Consider the following 26330-nt stretch of genomic DNA (forward strand, 5'->3'; position numbering starts at 1 on the left):
ACTGAGCCGTCACAAGTGCCAAAAGCAGATAATTACTGCGGCTCAGCAATTCACAAGGAAAGGCAAATCTTATTTCCATGTTCCTGCTGCTTTGACAAACAGTGTCAGAAAGCAAGTGCTGGGGAGGGGGGGGGGAGAGCAGCAGAGATGGTGCTGTTAAATATTTATGGCGTGTTTTGGTTTCTTACTTGACAAACTATAATACGCTATCCATTTTTAATTCGACGTATCAGAGCAAGCACTTGTTACCAATTTGAAGAATAAGTTGCTGTACCAGAGCTGAGAGTGGATTGGGGTTGAGAAAGATTTCACAGAGACAGGAGAGAGGGGGTGTGTCTGCCTGTTGGGCTCACACAGGAGCTCTGGAGTTTTTCCTCTCCTGCCCATTAAAAACCCAGTGGCGTATAAGGACCAGGAAAATTTACTTCCCTGAAGTCTCCTCAAGGTACCCTCCAGGTACTACAGCTGCATAGAATCATAAAATTGTTAAGGTTGGAAAAGCCCTCTAAAATTGTTAAGGTTGGAAAAGCCCTCAAAGCCCCCTAAAATGTTAAGGTTGGAAAAGCCCTCTAAGGTTGGGCCCTCTAAAAGCCCAACCTAAAATTGTTAAGGTTGGAAAAGTCCTCTAAGGTTGGGCTCTCTAAAAGCCCAACCTAAAATAGTTAAGGCTGGAAAAGTCCTCTAAGGTTGGGCCCTCTAAAAGCCCAACCTAAAATTGTTAAGGTTGGAAAAGTCCTCTAAGGTTGGGCCCCCTAAAAGCCCAACCTAAAATAGTTAAGGTTGGAAAAGCCTTCATAGAATCATAAAACTGTTAAGGTTGGAAAAGCCCTCTGAGATCACCAAGTCCAAGTCAACCAGCCCCATCACCACGGTCACCATTGTCCCCAGGTGCTTTTTAACACTTCTAGGGATGGTGACTCCCCCACTGCCCTGGGCAGCCTGTTTCAGTGCTTTACAACCCTTTCCATGATGAAAAAAATCCTAATATCCCATCTAAACCTGCCCTGGCACAGCCTGAGGCAGTTTCCTCTCATTTTGGCACTTGTTACCTGAGACAAGAGCCCGACCCTCCCGGCTGTCCCCTCCTGGCAGGGACTTGTGCAGAGCCACCAGGTCCCCCCTGAGCCTCCTTTTCTCCAGGCTGAGCCCCTTCCCAGCTCCCTCAGCTCTTCCAGACCCTTCCCAGCTCCATTCCCTCCCCTGGACACTCTCCAGCCCCTCCAGGTGTTTGTCATGAAGGTCCCTGGAGTGTGAACGCCCAGGATTGTGCAGAGAGCTGGGTTTGGTTGCTGCTGAGCAGACAGCACATTGAATTTAAAGGGAAGTGTGATGCAGGTCCAGTCAGTGCTGTAACACAGCCAGGGGAGGTGTTTGCAGCTCTGACTCTGCACAGGAGAGCAAAACCTTGTAAGATGAGGGAATGGCTCTTTCCTGCACCCAGAGGAAGTGATGCCCTAAATATGCCCTCTGCTTCCCAGGTACCTGCTCCAGTAGTCTTTATTTCTCCTCTGAGATGAAAAATATGAGTTAATATATTGGCAGGAACCTCATCACCCTGATCAGAACTCACACCAATAAACCTGTGGGACACAGGGGGAGAAAATTCCCTGTTTCATCTTTGGTTTTCTGGCTTTGGTATATCCCAGTTTGTCTCTGGCCTCTGTGTCATGTGTGGGAGAATTAACCAGACTGGATTGCTGGTGCCCAGGGCAGCCAAAGTACGATAAATATTTGTTATTCCTCTAGTTGCAATGATATGAATGCAATCTAAATTATTCAGTCATATCAGACATTTGAGATGCCAGTGACAACCGGCTCAGGCCAGAGCAAACCCAGCTAGTGCAAAGCCTGAGTCCTCCTGCAAAACAATGTTCTCCAGGCTGTACTTCCCTCTGGGAAAGGCTCTCAGTGATGCCTTGGACTGGCAGGCTGGGCAGAGCTGGAGAATAAAGTAGGGATTTATTAAAGGCCTAAATAGATACACCCTGGGCAGTGCAAGAGCCTGGCAGAGGCAGTGTTGGAGTTCTGGATGCTGAATATGAGACTTGCTGTGCTGACAGACTCTGACTCCCAGCAGAGCACTGCACTTCACCTGAGGCCTTGGAGAAGGGTTCTAAATTAAATGATAGAACTGGGATTACAAGTGTGTAGTTGATTAGAAGGGTGTAATATCAAAGTGTGGGAAACTTGGAGTTTGGGGTTTTAGAATAGAGTAAAATATATAAAGCTAAGATGGAGGGTTTAGGGCAGTAGCTGCTCCTTCTTCACCTTCTTCTTCACGGGTTTGGGTGGTATTTTATAATTCGGGTTCCCAAGATTCACAAGTTACAAGGTCACAAGTTTTTTGGGCAGATATGAGTTTGCTCCATTTGCACATCAGGGGTTAATTGTCCAATTGCAGCTTCAGGTGATGAAGTCACATTCCCCCAGTTTGCTCCTCCCAGGTCACTTTTGTTTGTATTTTTGGGCCTGAGGCTGTGAGGTGTCCTTGGTTCCCAGGGCAGAGGGATTGTTCTGTCTGCCCACGCTGTGAAGGGAGCTCACAAACACTGCATGGAGCTCAGAGCTGCACACCAATGCAGGGCAGGAGCTGGAAAATGTAAAAGCTGAAATTTAAGGCCTCATCAGGACCCAGGTGCTGAGTGATTGCTCTCTGTCCCTGCTGCAGGTGCCTGTCGTGCGTGGAGAGCCCCTACCGCTGCCACTGGTGCAAGTACCGCCACGTGTGCACCCACGACCCCAGCTCCTGCTCCTTCCAGGAGGGACGAGTCAAGATGCCAGAGGTAGGCACGGGCACAGGGAATGCATCACACCTCTGGGATGCTCGGGGCTGATGTCACCTTCACAGAATCCCAGAATCCCTGGGCTGGGAGAGACCTTCAATGTCATCGAGTCCAGCCCAGCCCCTCAGGCAGAGCCTGGCAGGCAGTGCCACATCCAGGCTTGTTAAACACACCCAGGGATGGGGACTGCAGCACCTCCCCTGCAGCCACTGCAGAACTTTATCCCCCTTGCTGGAAAAGCTTTTTCCTGCTCTCCAGCCTGAATTTCCCTGGGCACAGCTTGGGGCTGTGTGCTCTGGTTGTGTCAGTGCTGCTGGAGAAAGAGCCCGAGCCCAGCTGGGCACAGGCACCTTTCAGGAGCTGCAGGGAGGGCTGGGGGCAGCCCTGAGTCTCCTTTCTGCAGGCTGAGCACGCCCAGCTCCCTCAGGGCTCCTCTCAGGGTTTGTGTTCCCAGCCCCTCTCCAGCCTCGCTGGCCCCTCTGGCCGTGCTCGGTGTCCCAGAGCTGGGCACAACCCTCGAGGTGTGACCCCAGCAGTGCCAGGGCAGGGCACAGGGCCCTCCCTGCTCCTGCTGACCTTGTCAGCCCACCAAGCCTTCTCCACCTCCAACCCCACCCTCTCCCTCCTCCCCTCTCCCCCTGCAGGGATCTCCTCTCCCCTCTGCTCTGCCGGACCCCCAGGGACCTGATCCCTCCCTCCTGCACACCACAGGCAGTGCAGTGTGGGAAATGAATTTGTAGAAAATTCTCAAAGCCTGACAGAAGGCTGGAATGGGACAGACCTTGCTGAGAGAGAAATGGAACTGGAAACAAGTTCCAAAGGGTGGCATTACAAATAAGACTGGATCCTTTGGAGAAATAGAACTGAGAAAGATGCACTGCAGTGGGACCCACCAGGGGTAATTTTAGATGATTGGCTTTAAAGCACTTTCAGCATGGTGTGGGTAAAGCTGATAGACCAAGAAACACTTATGATGTCTTGGAATTAAGAAATAGTTGGCTTCTGATTGTGATGGGGTGAATTATAACATCTGTATTGTCTCATCCTTCACATGAGACTGAAAATGGAATAAAAGTTTTTAAAACACCTCTCAGCTGCCCCATCTCTGGGTCAGAAAAGAGCTTAATCTGACAGTGTGGAACCTTGGAAACTCATCACAAACTCCTGTCCCCAAAGGTCTGGGAGGGATGGGAAACACTGGTTGTGCATCTCCTCCAGGAAAGAAGGAGGTTACCAACCCCAGGCTGCTGAGACCTGGGGAGGATTTAGGGCTTTGACCATGGGGTCAGTAGATTCCAGCTTTGGGGCTTTGTGGGTTTTGGTGCCTAATGGCTGATGCATCCAGCTGCCCCCCAGATTGCCACTGACAGAGCTGACCTGGAGCTTGGGTCTCAATACAGAGCTGCAAGTGCTGCCTGGCTGATGTTGTAAGCAAGGAGCCCTTGCAGGCAAGGAGAATACAAATAGGAAGCCACTTAATTCCTTCCTGGTCCCACATGTGGTGTCTGTGACATTGCCATTCCCTCCCACCCCTTCTGTAAATGCTGGTTGAGCTGTCACATTTGTGCTGGTTGAGATGTCCTGCATCAGATGTCCTGACCTGCTCTGGCACTGGGAAAAGCCATAAATACTCATGAGTTCTCCATCTGCCAGGTTTCAGGGTTTTCTGTAGAACTACTGGAAAATGTGCTGAGGAGCTGGAGGGTTGGATGCCCTGAGCTTGGTGGTGTAGGGGTCAGGAAAGGCAGCCCAGGGTTATTCCAAGGCTTTGTCACACTTTGGCCAGTCCTGCTGGCCGCAGCTTTCTGTCCCATCCACCCCAGGCACTGTGGGAACCTCATTTTCTCACTGAGTGGGATCTTCTGGGACACTTGGTCTCAGTTTTCTGCTGTGCCATGTCACCAGTACCACCACCCCTGCTCTCCTCTGGTGGGCTTCAAACACAGGACTCACCTTCCCAGCTCCCAGCTCTCCTCCCCTCCCGTCCCCTGCCCAAAGTGAGCTGCCCACAAACCTCAGTGGATCTCCTGGTCCACCAGAAAGGAATTCATGAGAATTATGCCAGTTTCTTAGGGAAGGGACAGGGGATGGCTAAGCCCTGCTCTTTACTTTGTCTTCTCCAAGGTGTTGCTCTGCAGAACTTGGGAGAGGCAGGAATTTATCAAACTCTGCCTGTTTTTAGCTTCATCACCTCTCTTCTAGTTCTGTTTCTGAAAGATGTCCTCTTCAGGAGGCAGCTCCATTCTGGGGGGCTCTGTCAGCAGAATTTGCTTTTCCTCTCTTCTACCCCCTTTAACAGAAAATTCCCTGCTAAGCTTTGTGCACTCCCTTTCTGGTCTTGTAAAAGTCAGATTTTCATGGCAGCAGGAAGAGGCACAGGCCTGACCTTGGAAAGCCACAACTGATCTACAAGGCAATGACAGCATCATGGGTGTTTCACTGCTCATTGCTAATGGGGGCTGCAGCATTTCTCTGCCCTCTCTGGGCACAAATGGGATCTCATTCCCCTGGGATCCAATATTTGGAATAATCTGCTAAGCTCAGGAGCTGGTTTTGCTGTCTGCTCCACAGAGGAAGGACTGGAATGATAAAATCTGTGAGATAAAGGCCTTGCAACTCCCAGAACTTTCAGAGCTTGCTTTGTGCCTGGCAGTGTGAGAAATGCCCTGCAGCTCCAGGCTCCTTCTCCATCCCTCTGTGTGTTTGTGGCTCTCAAGGGCTGGGGAAGGATGGCATCACAAGTGCCCTCTGACAAACAGATTTACAATCACTCTGTGGCCAGAAAGATTGATTTTTTGGGTTTTTTTTTTTTGTTTTTTTGGTCAAATGGCACTTTGAAGGAATGTCTACCTCCCACGCTTCTCCTCAAAGCCATCTTCTCACTGACTCACCTCTCTCACCAAAACTTCCACTGCCTATTTTTCACTGTCACCTGTAATTCTATCATTTTCTGTCCTCTGCACTTGAGTGGGTTCTCTGAACAGCAGAAACCATTCAGTACCCTGAAGAGGCCAAGCCTGGCTCCTCATTGCCAGCTCAGACCTTCCCCTGGTTCCTGGTGATGCAACATGACTCGGTTGATAAGACCCAGGTCTGTTCCCATCTTCAGCAGAGCTCAAAGCACCCTCACTACAATAGTGTCTCTATTTTCACTGGCCTTTCACATCCATTCTCCTTTCAATCCTTTCCTCTTCCAGCATTTGGAGCCCTGGAGCATTTGGAGGATGAGGAGAGGGAAGGCTTTGCCACCACCCAGGCATGAGTACCTGCTAAGTAAATCTTGAGGAGGTGCTGATGGAAAGTGTGGGGTGGTTGGACCATCCCATTTGCTGAGCAGATTAACTCAGGCATCTTCCCAAAACAAATATTGGAGTTACTCTGCCACATGGACCTGTGCCAGAAACTCCTTCCCTCTGGAGCCATCAGTGCTGGCACACCAAGCCTTCAACCTCCCCATCACTGTGGCCTTCTCTTGCTATGCCCACCCTCAGGTGATTTTCTTTTTCTCTGTTTGCATGTACAACATCTTGCCATCCTGTGGGAAGAGGCTTCCCACTCTCCAGATGGCCTGGGCTGCAAATGGGCTCATTTGGGCAGGCACCCCTCAGCCCTGGGCCAGTCTGGAGTGCTCTCAAAGGAAGGCTGTGCCCTTGTGTCCTCCTGACTCCATCATTTCCTTAGGATGCCTCACAAATTTCTGGGCTCAGCCTTTCATCTAGGCCTTATTTATGTTGAGGTTTTTGCTTGTATATCCTCGTAGTGTGAGCTGCTGGTTAGTGCAGGATGCTGGATGGATGTGAGACTGGTCCAGAGGGACAGCAGAAAGGCTTTGGCTGTGACCCACATTGTCCAGGAAATGCTGTTACCTGCCATCCAAGGGCAGCCTTTGAATTGCCTTGTGGATAGCTGGGATCAGCCAGCCCCAGGCTGGGAATAGCAAAACAGCCAGGGATGGAGAAAGGACAGAAAATGTCTGTTCTCCCACCATCAGCTCTGAGGCATGACTTTATTACCTGCCACTTTTGAGGTGAATCAGTTCTGTCTGTAACAGATCTGGATCAGCCACTCTGGGAGCTTTGGGAAAGCCCAGGTTTGCTCCAGTGAAGAGCTCCAGCTTAGTCATAAAGCAGGAGTATTTATGGTTATGGCACTGATCTTAATCACAGAGGGTTCATGATGTCCCCAGAAGATTTGTAGAAGAAATACTTCACCTTGGCGTGTAATTTCCCTTTACAGCAGGGTTTGAAAGTCAGGCCCACTGACTTGAAATATACTGAGTGACTTCTTGCTTTAGAAAGGGGAGCTGATATTATTGTTACTGAGGCAGGAAGGGAAAGCACGAGGGAAAAAAAGGGCATTTTAACACCGGAGTGGATTGTTGTTGCTGCTGTTGTTGTTTTCCCCAAAGAGCTGGTGGCAAAAATGGAAAGAGTTAGCCTCAGAGATAGGAGGGAGGGGACTTTTGGGGTTTTTCTTTGTCACCCTGTCTCTGCTTTTGACTTCTGCTGCTGACCAGAGCTGAAATCAGAGTGCAGGCTCAGAGTCTGAGCACAAACCATTGCATTGCAGATTCCAGCTCTGAAATCAACCCTTACCTGACACAATCCCCAAGCAAGAGAGCTCAGCCACTTCTTCTGTAAATGGGCAAGACAGTCAACAAGAACTGGGGGGAAACTGAGGCAAGAGGTGTAAAATGATGGATTTGAGGGTCTCCAGTGTGACAGGGGCTGTAGAAACAACACCTGTCTCCTGATATCAATTACCCAGTGCTGATTGCCTCGTCTGCCCTGTCTCCATTCAGATCTGCTCTGATCCAGGGAGAAGTTTCCATGCCAATGTTTCTGTACAAGGAAGGGATGCTGGGATAGCCTGCTTGAGTTGACGGGATAAAGGAATAAATCTTTTATTTGTGTCTTTTTCTCCAAGATGAACATTATCTTGTTCCAGGCCTCGCAAGGATTTTAGCTTTGTGTAGGGAAAAAAAGGAGGGGAAAAATGGCACAAGCCAAAAGCAAGGCTAGATAACAAATCTGTTATTCACCAGGTTTAACAGATACATAATAATTTAATTACCTTGAAGGAGGTTTTCATCTTTCCCTGCTCAGCCGACATGTGCGTGCATGTGTTTTTCTTTCTCCCCCAAACAAGCCTTTCATTAAAAGGATTTTCATCTGCTGCCTAAAAAGGGGAGAGAAGAAAAGATCTCTCACTGAGGTGTTTTATGTGGAGTTGTACGTGCTAATGACAGCAAAGCCCACATAAAAGGAACAACTGCTTCAAATATTCATTTGTCAGGAGTGATGGGGAGCCCTGTGAGCTGAATGCTGGAGAGCAGCTGCTGAAGAGCAGAGCATGGCTTTGCTCCTGCCTTGGGCCAAACCAAGAGCTGTCCTGGTGGCCTCCATCACCACTGGACTGATTTAGCTCTGCCTGGCTGCTGGTCCTTCTTTGGAAGGTGTTTGTTGGGAAATGGGGTGGAAAGAAAAGGGGAAAAAGAAGGTGGAGGGTGATGATGCCTGAGCTGACAGGCATCTGAGAGGCATTTGGATAATGTACTTACTGACAGGCTTTAAACTTTTGTTAGTCCTGAACTGGTCAGGAAGTTTGGCAGGATGGTGGTTGTAGGTCCCTTTGAACCAAAAATACAATATTTTATTCCATTCTGCTCTGTTAGGTCCCTTTGAACTGAAAACTATTCTATTCTATTCTATTCTATTCTATTCTATTCTATTCTATTCTATTCTATTCTATTCTATTCTATTCTATTCCATTCCATTCCATTCCATTCCATTCCATTCCATTCCACCCCATCCCATTCCTACCCCATCCCATTCCTACCCCATCCCATCCCATCCCATCCCATCCCAATCATCCCAGTTTATTTGTTTAATGTCCATGTCTCCTCATCATGGACTTCGTAATAAACTCAGCAGTGCCTTCCCCATCCTGCTGCTCCCTCTCAGACTCAGAGGGGACTTTGCCCCAAGGTCTCCAAAACCCAGACATGTTTTCAGGCCCTCCAAATCTCCTGTTTTGTCCTCTTTTCGAGGTGCAGAAGGAAGTCACAGCACCTACCTGCTCCCAAAATGCACCCCAGTGAACTGGGTGGCTGCACTGGGGAGGGGACAGAGGACCTGCTGGGGAGCATGGCCAACTCCTTGCTCTCTTGCATCAAAAACCCTTCTGGTGATGCATCTTCAGCTGTTGCTGTGGCAACTGCTCAGTTTTCATCCCTCTCCTCTTTCCAGCTTCACTTAACCCATCTAGAGAGGCGACTGCTGGAAGCCTCAGCACGGGGAGAGGAGAAAACCCATCCCTGCTCAGATGAATGCACCTCTCCTTTCTCAGGGGCTGCAATGGCAGCTCCGGCCAGGCCAAGCCCAGAACTCCAAACCCTTTCCTGGCTTGTCAATTATCCTTTCATTTATCCTGGCACCTGTCTGTCATTAAGGGGAGGGTGTGAGATGGAGTTTCTATGGCAACTGCAGGCAGCTTGCTGGGCAAGGCAGGGGTGGTGCCTTGAGAAGGCTGAGCTAGGGCAGAGGCTGGGCAGAGTCCCAGAATAAAGCAGGGATTCATGGAAAGGATCTCCTGCATGGATGCACCTGGGGCAGCACCAGAGCCCAGCCAGGGCTGCACCCAAGATGAACCAAAATGGCCCCAAAATCCCCGAGCGCTGCCGGGGTCTCTCCCTGGGATCAGCTCTGCTCCATTTGCACCTTGCAGTTCATTGTCCCATCCCAGCTTCAGCCCCTGCAGTCCCACCCTGCTTGTTTTTCTCTCTGCAGCCCACGGGGTTTGTGCTCCTGGCCTGAGATTTGGCTCATTTGTCCTTGGTGCCCAGCTGGAGCAGGAATTGTTTTGTCTCCCTGCTCTGTGCACAGAGCTCACCATCCCATAATATGAAACCCAGACCCACACCCCAAAGCAGCACAGAATCTGAAAAACATATGAAAAATAATATAAAAGGCATATTTATATACCTTTTATATGTCTCAGGTTTATTATTTTATACCTGAGGCATCAGGGGCACTGGCAGCCACCCCGTGCAGGTAGGATCTGCACACATTTCCTGGCACCTGCAGCACAGGAGGGTCATGTTTAGCAGCTGGTTTCACTCCTGGAAGGGTTTCCAAGCACGTGTGATGGAGTTTGGTCTGCTCTGCATCATGTCCAGGGAAGGCAGGGGTAATCCAGGAGGAGGCTGCAGCTGCTGGTTTGGATCCAGCTGTGCCTTGGGACTCCTGGTGGTTTGGCATTTCACGCTGTGGCATTTCAGCCCCCATCCATCATTACAGCACTCTCCCAGAAAAGGAGACGTGTCCTCTAGTGGGTACATCCTCTTCAGAGGGGGTGCTTCAGATAATGATGAGAGGAAATTAAACACAGAAAATGGAGGCTGGGCAAAAAGCTCCCCTTTGTTCAGGGAGCCTTGTTAGAGCATGAAAATGCTGATCAGAGCCAGTGTCAGAGCCACAGGTTTGATTTCAGCAGATGAGAGTTGTATTTCTGACTCTGAGTTGGCTTGGACACGTTCACCTTTCTGTGCCCCTGATTCCCTCACACCTTCTGATTTGGGTAAGCACTTCCAGTTAATAGGTGCTTGTACCATCCTTAGTTCCTGGAGCTGTGATCTCACAGTGGGGGCTGCTCATGAGAAGCCTTTGAGCACCTACAAACAAATTAGATAATTTGCTGTTGTTTGCCAGTCATGGTGACTTGCACTGAGGTGAAGAAGAAGGATAATGTGAAGAGTCTTCTGTTATTTTTGGGTATCTTTTGCCATCTCTGGGCCTTTCTGCCCTGCAGTCATCCAGCTGGCAGGGGAAAGGGCTGGTAACTTGTTCCATTTCTGCAGTAACTTTCAGCAGAGTTTCAGACAATCATAGACTGGTTTGGGTTGGAAAGAACCTTAAAAATAATCTCATTCCAACCCCCTGCCATGGGCAGGGACATCTCCCACTGTCCCAGGTGGCTCCAAGCCCTCTCCAGCCTGACCTTGGACACTGCCAGGGATCCAGGGGCAGCCACAGCTTCTCTGGACACCCTGTGCCAGGGCCTCCCCACCCACAGAATAAATAATTTCTTCTTAATATATATCTCATCTATCTAATATCTAATCTATTTCTGAAAATTGCGGTGGTGGATCTTCAGGAAATCTGCCTTGGTGCACAACAGCTCCATCCTTTCTCCTCTCATCAAGACCTCCAACCAAACCACCCCAGGATCTGAGAAATGATGGAAAAGGTTTTTTTCTGAGAGCAGCACATCCTACCTTAATGCACATCTTGTTTTCTTAGAGCTCAGCCTCACCTTGTGAGTGACTAATCAAGGACCTGCTCGTGTGATTTCGAGGAGCAGCTCAGGGTTGGAACGAGAGATACAAGAAACATCTGACACTCAGTACTGTGTCCCTGCTGTTTTTCATAACAGTTGGGCTGCTCATCTTTGTCATGCAGGATTATCTATCCCACAGGACAGAGTGATCTCAGAATGCAGCAGGGTAATGTTCATCTGTCCCCGCCAACACAGCATCCTTGACAAAACACCAGGAAGAGCTTATGTTGTTTTGAAAGCCCAGCTCAGTGCAATGCTATTGTAATGCCTCAAGTGGCTACAGGGTTTTCTGGCTCTCTGGATATCTGTCAGGACTGCTGGGATCCCTGTGGCACCCTGCAGTCTGAGGGAGGAAGGACAATTCCCCATTCAGACAGTCCAGGGTGATGTCTTGGCTTGGAAGAATTTGCTTTTCTCCATTGTAGCATCAGCTGCATTCACTGCTTTGGGGGCTGGCCAAGGAGAAACATTCTCAGGATGTTGAGGCTGCAGATAAGAGGTGAGGCTGGAATGTGTGTTCTGCCTCTCTTGGGGCATCTCCAGGAGCCCAGGCGCTCCTTCCCTGCCTGCTCTTGGAGCATGAGTCCATTTGCTTTGGCTTGGGTGTTATCTCATGCTGCCGTGGATCTCGGGGAGGGAGGGGATGATAAGAGCTGTGATATCGTGGTCCTGACCTTCCCACTGTGGAAGCCAAGCTAGAATGATTCCCTGGGCTTCTGTGCTGGTTTCTAAAGGAAGTGACCTCCGTGCAACCTCCAGCCCATCTGTTCCTCTGTCTCCTCCATCCACTGCCAAACCCACTGACCATTCTGGGCCCCGTTGGGCCCGAGTCTGGAGCCCTCCAATTTCCAGAGAGTCTGGAGTTCTCAGGTTCCTACTGGCTGTAAAAATGCACAGCTTTAGAGGAGAAATAGACTTTCAGTCCTCTAGGAAGAAGGCACTACAGCTTGGGCTCAACCCTCATTAGACCCCAGAAATCCCCATGGGAGAGTGTTGTCACGGGAATGCCTCCCACTCTGAGGAATTCTTAGTTGGATAATGTCCCTCATGCATGCCAAACCCATTTCTTGGCACTGGTTAATAATGAACTTCATTGAGGAGTGACAGGTCAATGTCATTATCATAGAATCAGAGTGATTTGGGTTGGAAGGGACCTTAAACATCATCTAATTCCAGCCCCTCTGCCGTGGGCAGGAACAAGCACGGAAGTTCTTGTGAACTTGTGGTAGAACTCCTTACAGAAGGCTGGCTGGGATGGGTGCAGATTTATATAGGCCTAATCAGAGAAGGAATTAATTGCTGTTTTATGAGCTGCCTGTGCTCTGCTCCGTGCCTTCCACAGCTTTGCACGATCCGGTTTTCCTGTGTGAGTTGTTCGGAAGAACTCTCTTACTTAACCAGGGCTTTCCTTTAACAAAAGACAGATTGCCCAAGTAAATACACGGTTTTCTTGTCTCTAGTACACACACCACCTTCCTCAATGCACATATTATGATTTCCAAGCTCAGGAAGCATCAGGACTGAGGCTGCTCATGTGTCCCCTGTAGCCTCTTTACAGTGAGCAGATGGACCTCATGACAAAACCATCGACTATTTTTGTCACTAGTCCACTCCCCTAATCCAGTGACCAGAAGGCTCCTGCTCTCTGGATCATTACTTCTCCTTCTGAGAGTGTGTCAAAGCAGCAAAGGGCTGAAAGAAAGCTAATGTTGTGTCTCTATTTAAAAAGGATAAATGTGGCGCTTGGATAATTATGGCAGCCTGACCTTGATCCTCGTGAAATAATGGACCAGCTAAGAAAGACTCTATTAATAAAGAATTAAAGGAGGGTAAAATCATTAATGTTCATCAGCAGTGATGTGTGGACTGACTTCAGAGGCAGAACAGTCCTGGGTTAGGATCAAGCTCTCAACAGACCTGGGTCATTTCCCAGCGCTGCCTGCGTGGCCTTGGGGGAATCACTTTGCTCCCAATCACCAGCAGTGGGCAGTGAGCCATGGCAGGGCAGGTTGCTTATCTTCATCTAGGTCCTGCTGTTGAGCAGCCACTCTCTGGTGATCAGCATCACTCATCACTGCCCAGCCTCCACAGCACCAGGCCAGGGACCCAGGGCAGCTGAGCTGATGATCTCCTGTCCATCAGTGAGGAGGCTCTGCTAGAGGTTTCCCAGAGAAATTTTGAATGTCCCATCCCTGGGAGTGTTCAAGGCCAGGTCTTTCAGCCCTTTGCTGCTTTCTCCCAACCTGGGATAGCAGAAGGTGTCCCTGCCCCTGGCAGGGGGTGGAACTGGATGATCTTTAATATCCTTCCTAGCCCAGCCCATTTTATGACCTGCTGGTCTCCCTCCAGCTGTGGTATCTGTGCCCTGATCTGTGCAAGCCACCACTGACAGAGTGCACAGAGCTAAAACAGGGCCAAATCTTTCCCTAGCCTGGCCACCAGCCTCCAGGCCAACCCCCTTTTGCCAGGCACCAGAACCCCTTACAATGCCTGGCAAAAGAGAGCTGGAATTTGCTCCTGAGTGTGTGGAAGACTCTTGACTAGAAAGGAGCCACCAGAAGTGACAGAGATGCAGGGACTCAATTATTCCTTTGTTGTCTCTGCAGATGTTTACACTTCCCATAAATCCTGTTGCTTTCTCCTCATCAGCTGCCTTTAAAGTTCGGAGTATTTTCCTCATGTATTATTACTTTTGCTGTGCCAATAAATAAGCACACCATCAATCAAGCTAACAACACTGTAAACTTAGGAAGTGCAGATAAAATATATGGTGCATTAAAAAATTCTTTGACCGGGTGAGCTTTTTTTCGGAGCTGGTTTGATTGCTGCTGGTGCCGATGTAAATTTGGTAGAAGTATATCCAGAAATTTATGGAGCTTGGATTCCTGCCTACAAGGCATTGACCTGATTCCACTTTATAACATAATAACGTTCCCCAGCACTGTTTGTGTAAATTTTAAATATAATTTTTACGACGCTAAGAATTAGTGGTGTAATAATGTAAACACGGCGTGGACTGTAACTCACCCCTTCTCCTCCTGCACTGGGGATGGAGAGCTCCTTGCTGCTTCCTTCTCCAGACTATCCAGGATCTGGGAAGCTGTGCAGGAGTTTAAAAAGCCCCAGCTTGGCAGCCCTGGAGCCCTGGGTTTGCGGCAGTACAGGCTGGTGACCGCGTGTGACTGTGCAGAGGCGTGAGAGACAACTCCAGGAAACAAATTCCAGGCAGTCCCTGCTGCCTCTCATTTGTAAACTTGCTTTTTCTCTGCATTTTATCCAGGTGAAATCTGATTTCTGCAAAGTCAATGAAAGGTTAGGGGGGGTTTGCCTCTCTTTTGCCAGTTTTCCCTCTCCTTTTTCTCATTCCTTGCCTTCCTTTTCTTTCTCTTTCCTTGGTCTGTTTTTGTTTTTAATCTAGTTGTTTTTTTTTTTAAATCTAGTTTAATTTACAGAGCATCCAGATGCTGTGGTCTAGATATCTTTATAAAAACCCAATCCCTGCCTCTCAACTCTTACCCTCTTGACTTGATTACAGCAGAGTGGGCGGGTGACAAAGCCAGAGGGAACACAGAGAAAACAGAACATTGCAGCTCGGCAGAGCAGATGAACAAAAGATGTATTTATTTACGTAATAACTGAGTAAATAACATTCTGAGTTTCATTTCTTATGAGGTCCCAAAGGGCCTGAGTGAGTCAACCTTGGTCACCGCTTAGATTCACTGTATGGTCATTTTTTTCCCAGGCAAGATGCCTTAGATAAGGGGCAAAGATGTTTGCTGGATGAGGGATACTGAAAGGAAAGTCTTAAAAAAAAACCTGTAAAGTTGAGGATAAAGAAATGGATTTTAGTGGCAGAAGAAAAGAGGAACTGGATGTTTTAAGTAATAATGGAGTTAGTGCTGGAATGAAGTCATGAAGGAGCAATGAAGGAATTAGTGGTCTGTTCCTGCATGGAGGTGACTCCTACTCTTCTGGGAGAGGAAGGGTGAGAAGCCATTGCCAAGGGTTGAGTAAAGAAATAAAGAAAATTAATATCTGGGCAGGGGTGCCCCCAGTGCCCTCAGCATTAGGTGAGCTTTAGTTTCCTCCCATGGAAAGTGGAGATCCAGCCAGTGCTGCCAGGGATCGTGAGGGAGGAGTATGAAGGAAAAGCTGGAAAGGTTCCCTCCCCTGGATGCTCTGGCTGACAAGAGATGCAGAAGTGGGGATGGGTGAGGCAGTAAAAGGTGGGGGCTGTTGGTGGGGGGGTGTTCATTGTATAAACCACCATGGATGTGTTCCCTGTTCCCATGTGGAATGCCTGGCAGCCACGGTAGATAAAGCTTCTTTTCTACTGGGAACTGGAAAACACTTTGACGATCCTTTGGATCATAATCCTGGCCAAAAACACTGACAAGAGAACCAGACTGTGCAAAATAAGTTGGGAGAAAACCTGTGCAGTATGACAAGGCTGTGAGACACCCTGACATGCCTTTCCCTAGGAGAGGAACTCAGGGTGTTTAGTCAGCCTCCAGCTTCTACTGGGAAACAAACAGTGAAACCTCCATGAAATCCTAACTCTGGATGTAGGAAGCACCATAAAGAATCCAAACTAATTAGTTCAGGGCTAAGACCACACAGCCTCTGAGAGGCCTCCTCATCCTCTTTAGCAGCATCCTCACGATGGCTCTCACTGGAGACCAGCCTGGGCTCAGCTCTGATGAAGGCCATAACACACATGTGAGAGAATAGGTCCTCATATTTCTGAGACTTTATTATTCCTGCAAGCTACAACAAAACACATTTGCAGGCGCTCTATGAGGAGTTATAAATAAAGAAAATTAAACTACCATCGACCCAATGAGTACAGCTCATTTCGTGCAGTGGTTTCACTGCAAAAGCTCTCTGACTTGGTAATTGGCAAAATTTTGGTGATGTGAGGTGTGCATCGCTGCTGATACCAGTAATTGGCAAGGGTGGAGGATATTATTTTAAATGGACTGACTCATTTGAAAGCATTCAAGAGCTAGAATGAAGCTACACACACAAAATGAATCAACAATGATTCTCTGGATTGCCAGCTCCCCTTAGAGTCAGGCAAAAGATTTAATTTATTATATATCAAAGGCAAAAAGGGATGGGATTGTGTCCATCCTCGGTGCAGTTGTTGGCAGCCTATGATTTTATTTCCCCTACATCCTGTGAAAAACTGCATTTTTCCAACCTAGGTGATGTCCATTGCAAAGGAGAAGGGTGAAGAGAAAGTGTCTCCACTGTAAAATGTCCAAAATAACTCTTTTTTACGCAGCTTTCTGCTTGGGTCTGCTCTGGTCAGCTTGATGTTTTACCCTCAAAAATACAAACCTGGCCTGTTTTACTCCCAAAAATACAAACCACCCAAAGCTTGACACAGGCTGCAAAATGAGTTCTGTGTTTGAATCTGAACCCAGAGCCTGGTCCAAGCTCTGAGGTTTTATGCAGTACATCACCCAATGAAATTGCCTTTTCCCCTCCCCGTTTCAATTAGAAAGAACATTAGGTCAATCAGATAAAGCCACATTGGGAGGATTTCCTCTTTATGGCGCTTGCCTCTTCAATTATCTATAATGAACTTCCTCACAGCACTGCAAAGCTTTTTATATGCAAACGAACCCTGTTTTGGGGCTGCCTCAATCACGGCTCGTTAATGAACTTGAAACAAGTGTTATCGGAAAGGTTACAGCACCAGTGCTGGAGGGGGACAGGATAAAGGCACACAAGAAAGACCAGGCTGAAGGGCTGGGATTGGCCTGCAGGTAGCAGAGTGGACTATCTCCAGCCTCCATGCCACAGCCCCCACCAGGGGCTTTTCTCTGTGACACACATCAAGTGAAATGCCCGCTCCTGGGAAACGGCTGCTCGGCCGCAGATAGGGCTGCCCCACCCTCCTGCCCCACTGATTCCCTCTGCCAGAGCATCTCTCTCTCAGCTCCTGGAGAAAAAAACAAGGGGAGGCTGCTGCCAGTGTGTTTCCTTGCGCCAGGAGAAAGAGAGGGAGCTGAGGCAGAGGTCTCAGGACTTGTTGTGCAGGTGATGGGGAAGGGTCAGGGGTGTTGAAGATAGAAGGTTCCAAATGGTGTTTGCATCTGCTGGCGTGATCAGTAATGAAAACTCTTTAATATAGCCTGGATCACCTCCTCCTTCTGCCCTCTGGGGTTTTTATTGGTCTTAAATCAGCCAGGATTATAGATCATGCCTCACTTTTTTGTGCTGAGTAACTACAGGGAGCCACAATGCTGGTGTGCCATGGTGTGGTAGAACCATTGAACCCAAGCTTGGCAAGACTTTCCAGTTGGTTAAACCTTGCTCTTTGATCAAGAAAAATGCTTCAGTGACACTTTGCCCATTGTGTTTAAGCATTAGGAGCTCCCTGGAGAGGTTCCATCCCAGAAAAGAACAGCAGCAAGGACAGGGAGTGCTGGAACAGGGTGTAGCTCCTCAATCCTGCACTCCCAAGAGTGCAGAGGGTGACAGTGATAAAGTTCATCCCTGCATTGCAGTACCCCATGGGTTTTCCACCTCCAACCCTTCCTCCTTCCAGCCAGGTTAATGGGATGGCCTGTTGAGCTTTGGCAGCACACATCAAGCCAGGCCTTGTGCCAGATTATCTCAGGCAAAGAGCCACTGGATCTGAGGTGGTTCAGCTCCACCCAGCTCTCGTGGCTGTGCTGGTTCTGGTGCCAGCCCGGGCAAGGCCAGTTGAAGCCCATCAGTGGCTTTCAGTTACCTCCACCATGAGCTTCACCCTGTGATGCAGATGAAAAGGCATCTCTCAGGCTCCTCAGCCGGGCAGCCCCTTAGGACAGACCCTCAGATCCTCTCTGGGACTGGGGAAGGTTCTGGACTTCATTGCAGGGATGCATTGGGTGCTTACTGGATTTTCTGCCTGCCCCTGGCCAGGGATGAGCTCACATCCTCCGTGTGATGAGTGTTGGCTCGTGTCATTCTGTCCCTGGTTGGTGAAGCTACAGATGTTGCACATCTGCTCCATTTCTTTATCTCCCTCAGCTATTTGCTTCAGCAAGATGCTCCCACCATCTGCTCTAACAATGTCCCAGGCTCTCCATGAGCCATAAATTCCACTTTTGAACCTTTCAGTCCCTTTCCCTACTTTTCAGTAATTTTCCTCCTGCCCTCACCTACAGTTCCCTCTCTCTGCTAGAACCAGCTGGACCTGGGTTTAACTTTGGACAGGACAGGAAAAGGCTGCAGTAATTTCCTAAAGATCTGATATGGCCCCAGAATCCATGAAAGGGACATCTTGGAGATGTCTGACTGTGCTATGAAGAAGCAGAGCATGGCCACTCTAACTAATTAAGCTGTGCTAATTAATGAAACTTTAAATGCAGCCACCTGTTAGGCAGCTTTGGGTGCCCAGAGCTCACCTGTGTGAGGGACCCATGAAGAGGCACCACATTAGCAACACCCACTTGGCATTTCTCCTTTTGTGAGCCAGTGGAAAGCTTTTCCAAGGGGTCTCCATGCGTTTTGTGACAGTTGTTTCTTGGCAGCTGGGTCTAGATCTCTGTAATGAATATTTTCTCCTTTTCTGAGCCAAAATAAATTCTCTTTTTAACAAACCTGACTCCATAGGTTCCAACAGGTCTTCCTGGAGCTGTGCCTTTTGTATAGGGGTGTGTTGGCTGTTGGGAAGTGAGGAACTGTGCTCAGATTTTTGCTTTATTCACTTTTGTCATGGCATTGTGACTGGGTTAAGTCTGTGGAGGGAACAGGATTGCTTTTCCATTACCTGAATAAACAGAGCAGGTATGAAAAAGCACCAGAGGTGGCTTCCTTGGGTCCTGGAGGCTGAAATGAGCCAGGCAGATAGGAAAGGAGGGTGTGCAGGAGAGGAGGAAGGAAAGCAATCCTTCCTCACCCGTTTATCTGAGCCTTGCCAGGAATGTTCCTTGAATAGCTCAGTAACAAACCAAGGCCCAGGGAGCTGCAAAGGCTTTGCAATCAGGCGACCTGAGAAGGTTGGGAAGCACCACAGGGCTTTTCTGGAGGCTGGGAGTCCCATGTGCTGACTTGGTTTGGTGTCTTCTCTCTCCCCAGGACTGCCCCCAGCTGCTGCAGGCTGAGAAGATCCTGGTGCCCGTGGAGGTGATCAAACCCATCACTCTGAAGGCCAAGAACCTGCCCCAGCCCCAGTCGGGCCAGCGGGGCTACGAGTGCATCCTGAATATCCAGGGCAGCGAGCAGAGGGTGCCGGCCCTGAGGTTCAACAGCTCCAGCGTGCAGTGCCAGAACACCTCGGTGAGCTGCAGGGGACACACCTGCCCACAGCCCTGTCCCCAGGGGAGCTGGGGTCCTGTCACAGCCCTTCTCACCGAATTCAGGGTGTTGGAGTTTGCTCTGGAGGAAAGAAGGCTCAAGGGAGGGTTTATTGCTCTCTAGAACCACCTGGAGGTCGTGGTGAGGTTGGGGTCTGGCTTTTCTCCCATTCTCCCAAGGGGAAATGGCCTCAAAATGGCAGGGGAGGGTCAGGTTGGATATTAAGAAAAATTTTTTCACTGGAAGAGTGGTTAAATGTTGAAATGGGATGAAGGCAGTGGTGGAGTCACCATCCCTGGGAGAGTTCAAACGAGGTGTAGGCTTCACAGTATGGTCTAGTGGGCACAGGGGTGTTCAGTCAAAGGTTGGATTTGATGATTTTGGAGGCCTTTTCCAGCTTTCATGGTTCTGTGGTTCCAAACACAGGCAGGAAGAGGTTGGCTGGCAGCTTGAGACTGCCCTTTTCTCACTCCTTGGGCTGGCTGGTGCCACCACTCAGTTGTTGCTTTTGCCCCTGGATCCCATCCTCAGGCTGGGCTGGAGCACCTCAGCTGTGACCCACAAGCAATAATATCAGCTAAACCTGCTCATATTCCCACACAAAGGGCTTCCAGTGGGACAGGTGGCGTTGATGTCAGCGTGAGAGTGAAGGTTATTTTGGGGGAGTTTGATGATAAAACCCCATATAAACAGCCTGACACGTGCCAGCATGACACAGGCCAGGAAAAACAGGGAGAACACAGAATCCCAGAATGGGTTGGGTTAAAAGGGACCTTGAAGATCATCCAGTTCCACCCCCTGCGTGGGCAGGGTCACCTTGCACTGCACCAGGTTGCACCAAATGCCATCCAAGGATGGATGGGATTAGGCTGAGTCAAACCTTCCTCCAGCCCTCACATGCCCTTTGAGCAGTCTCTCTGTCTCTGCCCACCTCCAGTTCCCCACCTGAAGTGCAGCACCTGTGACTCTCCTTGCAAGGAACCCGTGTGAGTCATGGCAGCGCTGTCACCGCAGCAATGTCACTTCTGGGGACAAACCCAGTCAGCTGCCAGCAGCCAGGAGCTGTGCCCACGTGCAACAGGCACCTCTGCTTCTCCAGAGGTTTATCCCTGTCTCCAGGATATGCATTGAGTCATCTCCAGTGCTGCTGCCGTGAGATGATTTATTAGTCAAAGAGCTAATTACAGGCTTCAGCCACTCCACGCTGGGCAGTGCTTGTCACAACATATTCTGCTGCATTAAGCAGGGCTGAAGACTGCAGGCAGTTCACACATTTTACATCTGTTGCAAACAAGCAACTTCCCAACCGATGCTCTTTTATTTGTTCCTTTGTCTCCCTCCCTCCCATCTCTCCCTGATTTCCATTACTGGTTAATGACCTGTGAGCATTCAGGTTTCAGGTTAGAAATGGACAGACTGGGAAGTTCAGGAGGGATGCACATTTTCTTTAGAGGGTTATTTTTAAATGGTGGAAGCTAAGGGGGAATTGCATGGTGGTGGGCAGAGATTATATCTGTTCAAAGAGTCTTCGCAGGCAAGACAGACCTTTAATGACCCTTTAGAGTCAGGAATTCTCTGGCATTCCAATGAATTATCTCATTTAAGGATTATTTAAGCATACTTGGGCTGAGCAGGAAAGTAACTCCAGCCAGCCTCAGCATCCCACTTTGCAGAACCCAATAAAAGAGTGGTTTTGACAGGTAATGGTGATTATTCCCACACTACCTGCATGCTCCAAGAAATTGCCAGTGCCTGGGACTGGAGAAGTGGGGTTTGATGAGTCCCCAGATGGATTTGCTCATAGGATGCCTGAGTGCTGTGACTGCACCATTTTGACTTTAATGTCTGCTTTCCTAAGCCAGAACACTGGATGCTCTGCCAGGGCTGCAGAAAGTGGCAGGGCTGAGCCTGAGGCTGGTGCCAAGGCGCTCCATGGCCTCACTGCTGAGTGCTGTCTGCAGGATGCTTGTCCTGTGTTTGGTGGTGGCTCAGGTGGATCTCTTTATTCTCCAGGGAGAGAGGCTCATTTGGGAATAAAATCAACTCTTTTCTATCCTGTCTCTGCCTCTTCTCTCCCTCTGCCCTCCCCTTTCCCTCTCCCTTGCTTTCCTCCTTTTTCCTTCTTTTTGCTTCCCTTGTCTTTCCTTTCCTCCCCTTTCCTTCTCTTGTCTTTCCTTTCCACCCCTTTCCTTCCCCTTCCTTTTGAAGGAGCTTTGACTCTCTGATTTGAGGTCTTTCCTCTTATTTTTTTTTTCCTCCCTGAGAAATGTTATTTCATTGTTGCTTGGAATTTGCCAGACACTGAGAGAAAGAGATGTGGAAGGGAGAGACAGACAAAAGAAAGCAGCATTCAGAGAGATACAAAAAAGCAGCAGAGAAGCCCTGGCTGGTTGAGCAGGTGGCAGAGGACACAGACAATAGGGAAGGAGTGCTGGAGATCTGTCTCCATCATGATTATTTCCTTCCCTGCCACAATTAGCATTCAGGCAGGAGCCACTGCAGCACAATGAGCCTCTGCTCCGGGGGTCACCTGGCTTTGGAAAGAGCTGTCTGAGCCTGTTTGCAAATCCAACCAACCCCCTCTGACAGAGCTGTTTTACTCAGCAGAGTTGCTGGAGGAGGCACTGAAAGTAGCACCTGCATTGCAGGCTTGGAGAAGGTCCAGGGGAGGGTGGGAGGACGTGCTGTGATGGTGTGTCCCTGAAGGGATGCTGTCCTGCCAGCAGATCCTCCTCTTGGTGCTGCATGCTAGACTAAGCAGTCAGTCCTGCCTTGTTTTCCAGCAGGAGCCCCAAGATCTGCCCCCTCCCATCTCACACAAGGCACCCAGGAGATCAAATTTGCCTCTCACAGGAAAACTCCTGCAAAAACCAGGATTTTTCCTTCTTTCACATGGGATACAGTCAGGGAAAGAGCCTTTTCCTACTTTCACAAGGGATACAATCAGGGAAAAGAGCCTTAACTTTTGCTCTGCATTTCCTGATCCCTTAAGATTTACACCAGGGGTCAGAGCCAGCTTCAGCACCTTTTCTAAGTGGCTCCAATTTCAGTGAAAGATGCTCTAAGGACACCCAGGTGTGAGCAGCCTGTCTGTCAGTAATGCCACATCCAGCACTGATGATCCCTGGGTGCTCAGCCCAGTCAGGAGCCAGGTCTGCCTCTCTCCCTGTCTTTCCCAGAGATATTTCATTTGATAACAGCAATAAGTCTCTGCAGGCAGCTCCATTCGGGACAATTATTGTTCTTGTCAAGTGGTTTGAGACTCTCAGCTCTGGGCTTTGTCCTCTGTCACACCACCCAAGGCACACAATTATCACTCAGAGGGACCCTTCCTGCCATCCCTTATTGCACTGGTGATAGCTCTGCCAACAGCCTGGACATGGAGGGATGGGAGGGGATGAAAGGCAGGGGGGCTAAGGAGACACAGAAATAAGGAAGTAAAAATGTCAGCAGGAAGGGCTGAAATTGCTGGATGTATCAGGGCAGAGTGCAATCTTCCCAGTGGGAAGCAATGGGAGCCCCAGCACTTGCAATCAGCCCAAAATGATCATCCTTTGGCACGAGGAAGAGGGAGGTGGGGAGGGCTGACCCACCTGAGCGTGCCATGATCAGTGCCATTACCTGCTCCAGCGGCTGATCCCTCATCCTTGCTTGGTTCCTGCCCACCCTGGCTCCCACCAGCACAATCCCTGCTGATGATTTTGTCCCGAATCCTTCACAGCTCTGCCTGCTGTGAGACCCGAGGTGGTGCAGCTGGAAGTGCTGTGTGGCTCGGGGACAGGAGAGCAACTCAGTTCTATTTGTCACATCATTGCACTTCAGCGAGAGATCTCGGTGGCATTTGACTCCGTGGTGTGGCTCACAGTGAACAGAGTGATAAAAAAAAAAATGAAATCCAATAAGAAGCAGAGCTGAGAAAAAAATGAGGAGCTATTCACAGAAATCATGGGAAAACACAGTTGTGGGTGGCTAAAAGACAAGCACAGGGCTGTGAGTTGTAGAATCAGGGAATGGTTTGGGTTGGAAGGGATCTTAAAGATCATCTAGTTCCAAACCTCCCCTGGGCATGTCACCCTTGGGCATCCACTTCTCTAATTGTTATTTATCTATATTTAAATGAAAAAGAAACCCCAGTAATCACGTGGACTCTGTTTGTGGGTGATACCCAGATATTAAAATTCAGTCCCAGTTCTTGGAAGCAAAGGATCCAAGGAAACAGAATGACAGTAAGCAAAAAGTTTTCTGCCTTTTTATGGCTGGAAAATTGATGCAAGGAAGATTAAATGGTTTCCACAGGATCAGCCCTGGGGCTGATGGCAGAGCCAGGTACAGAAATCAACCCCTGAATTTGAGCTCTAATCACAAAAGTAATGTCAGAGAAAACAGACCAATACTAAAATTCTGCTAAAATTCTGCAGAAGTTTCCCCACTATTGGACATGTTTGAGGTACAAAGGGGATACACCGTGAAACCACTCTGGATTTATCATCCTGAGTGTGCTCAAGCCAGATTACCAAAGGGCAGGATGCTGCAAGTGCTCAGGCATGGATATGGATTTGCACAAACTGCAGGAGCATCTGATGCTAGTGGAGAGTTTAAAAGGCAAAACATAAGGATACTTTTGAGTTGCAAACATTGCTCCTGTGAAGTGCAACAGCTCCTTCTAGTAGATTTCTGGCATTTCCTGAGGAGAGCCAGTCTGTGCTCCAGGCAGCACAGCCTTTCCCTCTCAGTCAGGTCCCCAAACTGCCCATAATTTCCTGCTTTGATGAGATTATTGTGATTAGAATCCAGACTGGTCAGACTTAGGGGTCAGATTTACATCTTCTGGGCTGTTTTGCCTGTGTTGGAGGCAGCTGTGCCGGGGAAGGTGGAGACACAAGCCCTGATGCTACGAACACTTCTCAGGAGTGTCTGGGAAGCTCCGCTCTCCTGGAGATCGATGCTCCAGCCCCTTTTTCTCCCCTGAAACACATTTCCATCTTATTGTCACGGCTGAGCAAGTCCTTTTCAAAGACTCCTGTTGAGTTCAGTGGGCTTTGAAGAGGGGTCACAATGAGTGAGCAGCTCCTGTGGTCTGAGGAGGACGGAGCATTTCCTCGTGGCTCCTTTGCAAATTGCTCTGCTTCAGATGGGCTCGGGCAGGGCCAGTGGGAGCATCCTGATCCCAGCTGGCTTCATCCTCACAGCTCTGCCCTGGGATTCATCCCCTCACACCCCTCTCCAGGTCTGGATCAGGCCTGCTGGGTTAGAAAGTCTAATATGTCTAAAACTCACCTCCAAGGACAGATAAAAGGAAGAGGACTTCTTGGAGTGGCGTGTTTCTTTAAGCAAGCCTGTGGTATTTGTTTTTTGTTAATTGTTCTTAAAAAAATAAACAAAAAAACAAAAACAAAACAACCCCCCTGTGCTGTTACCAGTGACAGCCGAGATTTACTTCTCTGTGCTTTTATTAGGGGAAATCTTTTCTCTGTTAGTGACATGTGGTAAATAGCTTTTTCCTTTATTAATATTATTTTACTGTTGTTATTGATTGTGGAATTTCTAGCAGGTGCTGAGTGTTTATTAAGGAAACGTGGTGGTTGGGGGATTGACTCTGCTGGTGGATGGGTTCTTGTGTTGTGTCAGTGGTAGCCCATTCTCACAAAGTCCCTGGAAGACTTGCTTACATTCTCTAAGTGCCTTGGCAGACTCACTTCTGAGGTGCAAAGCACATACCATACTGGAAACAGAAAATATGTACTAATGCCCAGACACTTACTGAAACTTGTTTTAAAAATATATATCTATGCTTACACTAGGAAAAATAAACCCCATAACTTGCTGAAAGTAATGATCTCCAGCTTTTAATACAAATACTTGTCTTATTTTTTTAGAGACGAATATAGAATTTTTCAAAACTAGATTACTTCTTTGGAAGAAAAGCAAAGTTCTTGCTAACGTGAAATGGTGAAAGTGGTGTCAAAATTACAGAGCATTTCCTCTTGGTTCCTTTGCAAATTGCCAGTGTGAGCATCCTCATCCCAGCTGGCTTCATCCTCACGGCTCTTCCATGGGATTTATCCCCTCACACCCCTTTCCAGGTCTGGATCGAGCCTGCTGGGTTAAAAAGTCTCATATGTGGTTGTCCCTGGTACTGCAGACAGATAAGGTCTAAAATCCCAGCTGAGCTCCTGCTGCTGGGATCTTCCATGGGAAGAAAGGCTCCAGGAGATTCCAGCTGCTGTCCCTTGGCAGCCCTGCCGAGGCTCTGCTTCCAGCTCAATCCCAAAACACACACAAGGCTCTGGTGAGGCCCTTCCTAAGACTCACCTGCTGACTTCAGGATGACCAGTTTTTCTGTATAGATCCCATTTTTCCATTCCCAATCAGTGTTTTCAAAGTGCTGTGCAAAGCAGGTGCTCCTGAGTGGCAGAAGTTTAATTTTTCACCACTCTTTGCACTCTCCTTCCCATTCCTGTTTCCCCATCCTTGCATCCTCATAGCCAGTGGTGTGAGTTCAGACAGCTCTGCATCATCTTGGATCTTGCTGGTACCCAAAAGTGTCCAAAAAATGCAAATCCTGAATGATACTGGCGTGTCTACTGCAAAGGACCTGGCTCACCTGGGCTGTTCTTTCCCTCCATGGAAACCACAAATACCCATCAATTCCCTACAACTGGATCATAATCACAGCCTTTTGCAGATTAATGGCTAATTGTGTTTAGTCTGTGCAAAGAGGAATTACTGTGCAAGCAGCTCCCACTCTGCTGTAATGGACAGAAATCACCAGTTACCATTTACTCCTCAATTATACAGCAATTAATGGATCCAGGAAAACCTACCTGCAAAGCTCAGAGCTTTGGCTCTGTGGATAGCCACAAAGGAGTTTAAGGGATTGAGGACTCTTTAGTGACTTTTTTGGCCCAGCCAAAT

At 48.7% G+C, this 26330-nt stretch overlaps 1 protein-coding gene across 1 annotated transcript in view; it reads left to right on the forward strand.

The window, feature by feature from the left end:
* Positions 1–26330, forward strand: part of PLXNA4 (plexin A4) — a gene marked incomplete at both ends in the record, with an annotated part of 438509 nt that overhangs the window by 328966 nt on the left and 83213 nt on the right. Inside the window, 2 exons of the mRNA XM_084206497.1 lie at positions 2669–2783; positions 19197–19397. Coding sequence (XP_084062623.1) covers positions 2669–2783; positions 19197–19397 — 316 coding nt within the window. The remainder of the gene's footprint in view (positions 1–2668; positions 2784–19196; positions 19398–26330) is intronic.

Source organism: Fringilla coelebs, assembly GCF_963513975.1.
Source record: "Fringilla coelebs genome assembly, chromosome: 5".
Lineage (NCBI taxonomy): Eukaryota > Metazoa > Chordata > Aves > Passeriformes > Fringillidae > Fringilla > Fringilla coelebs.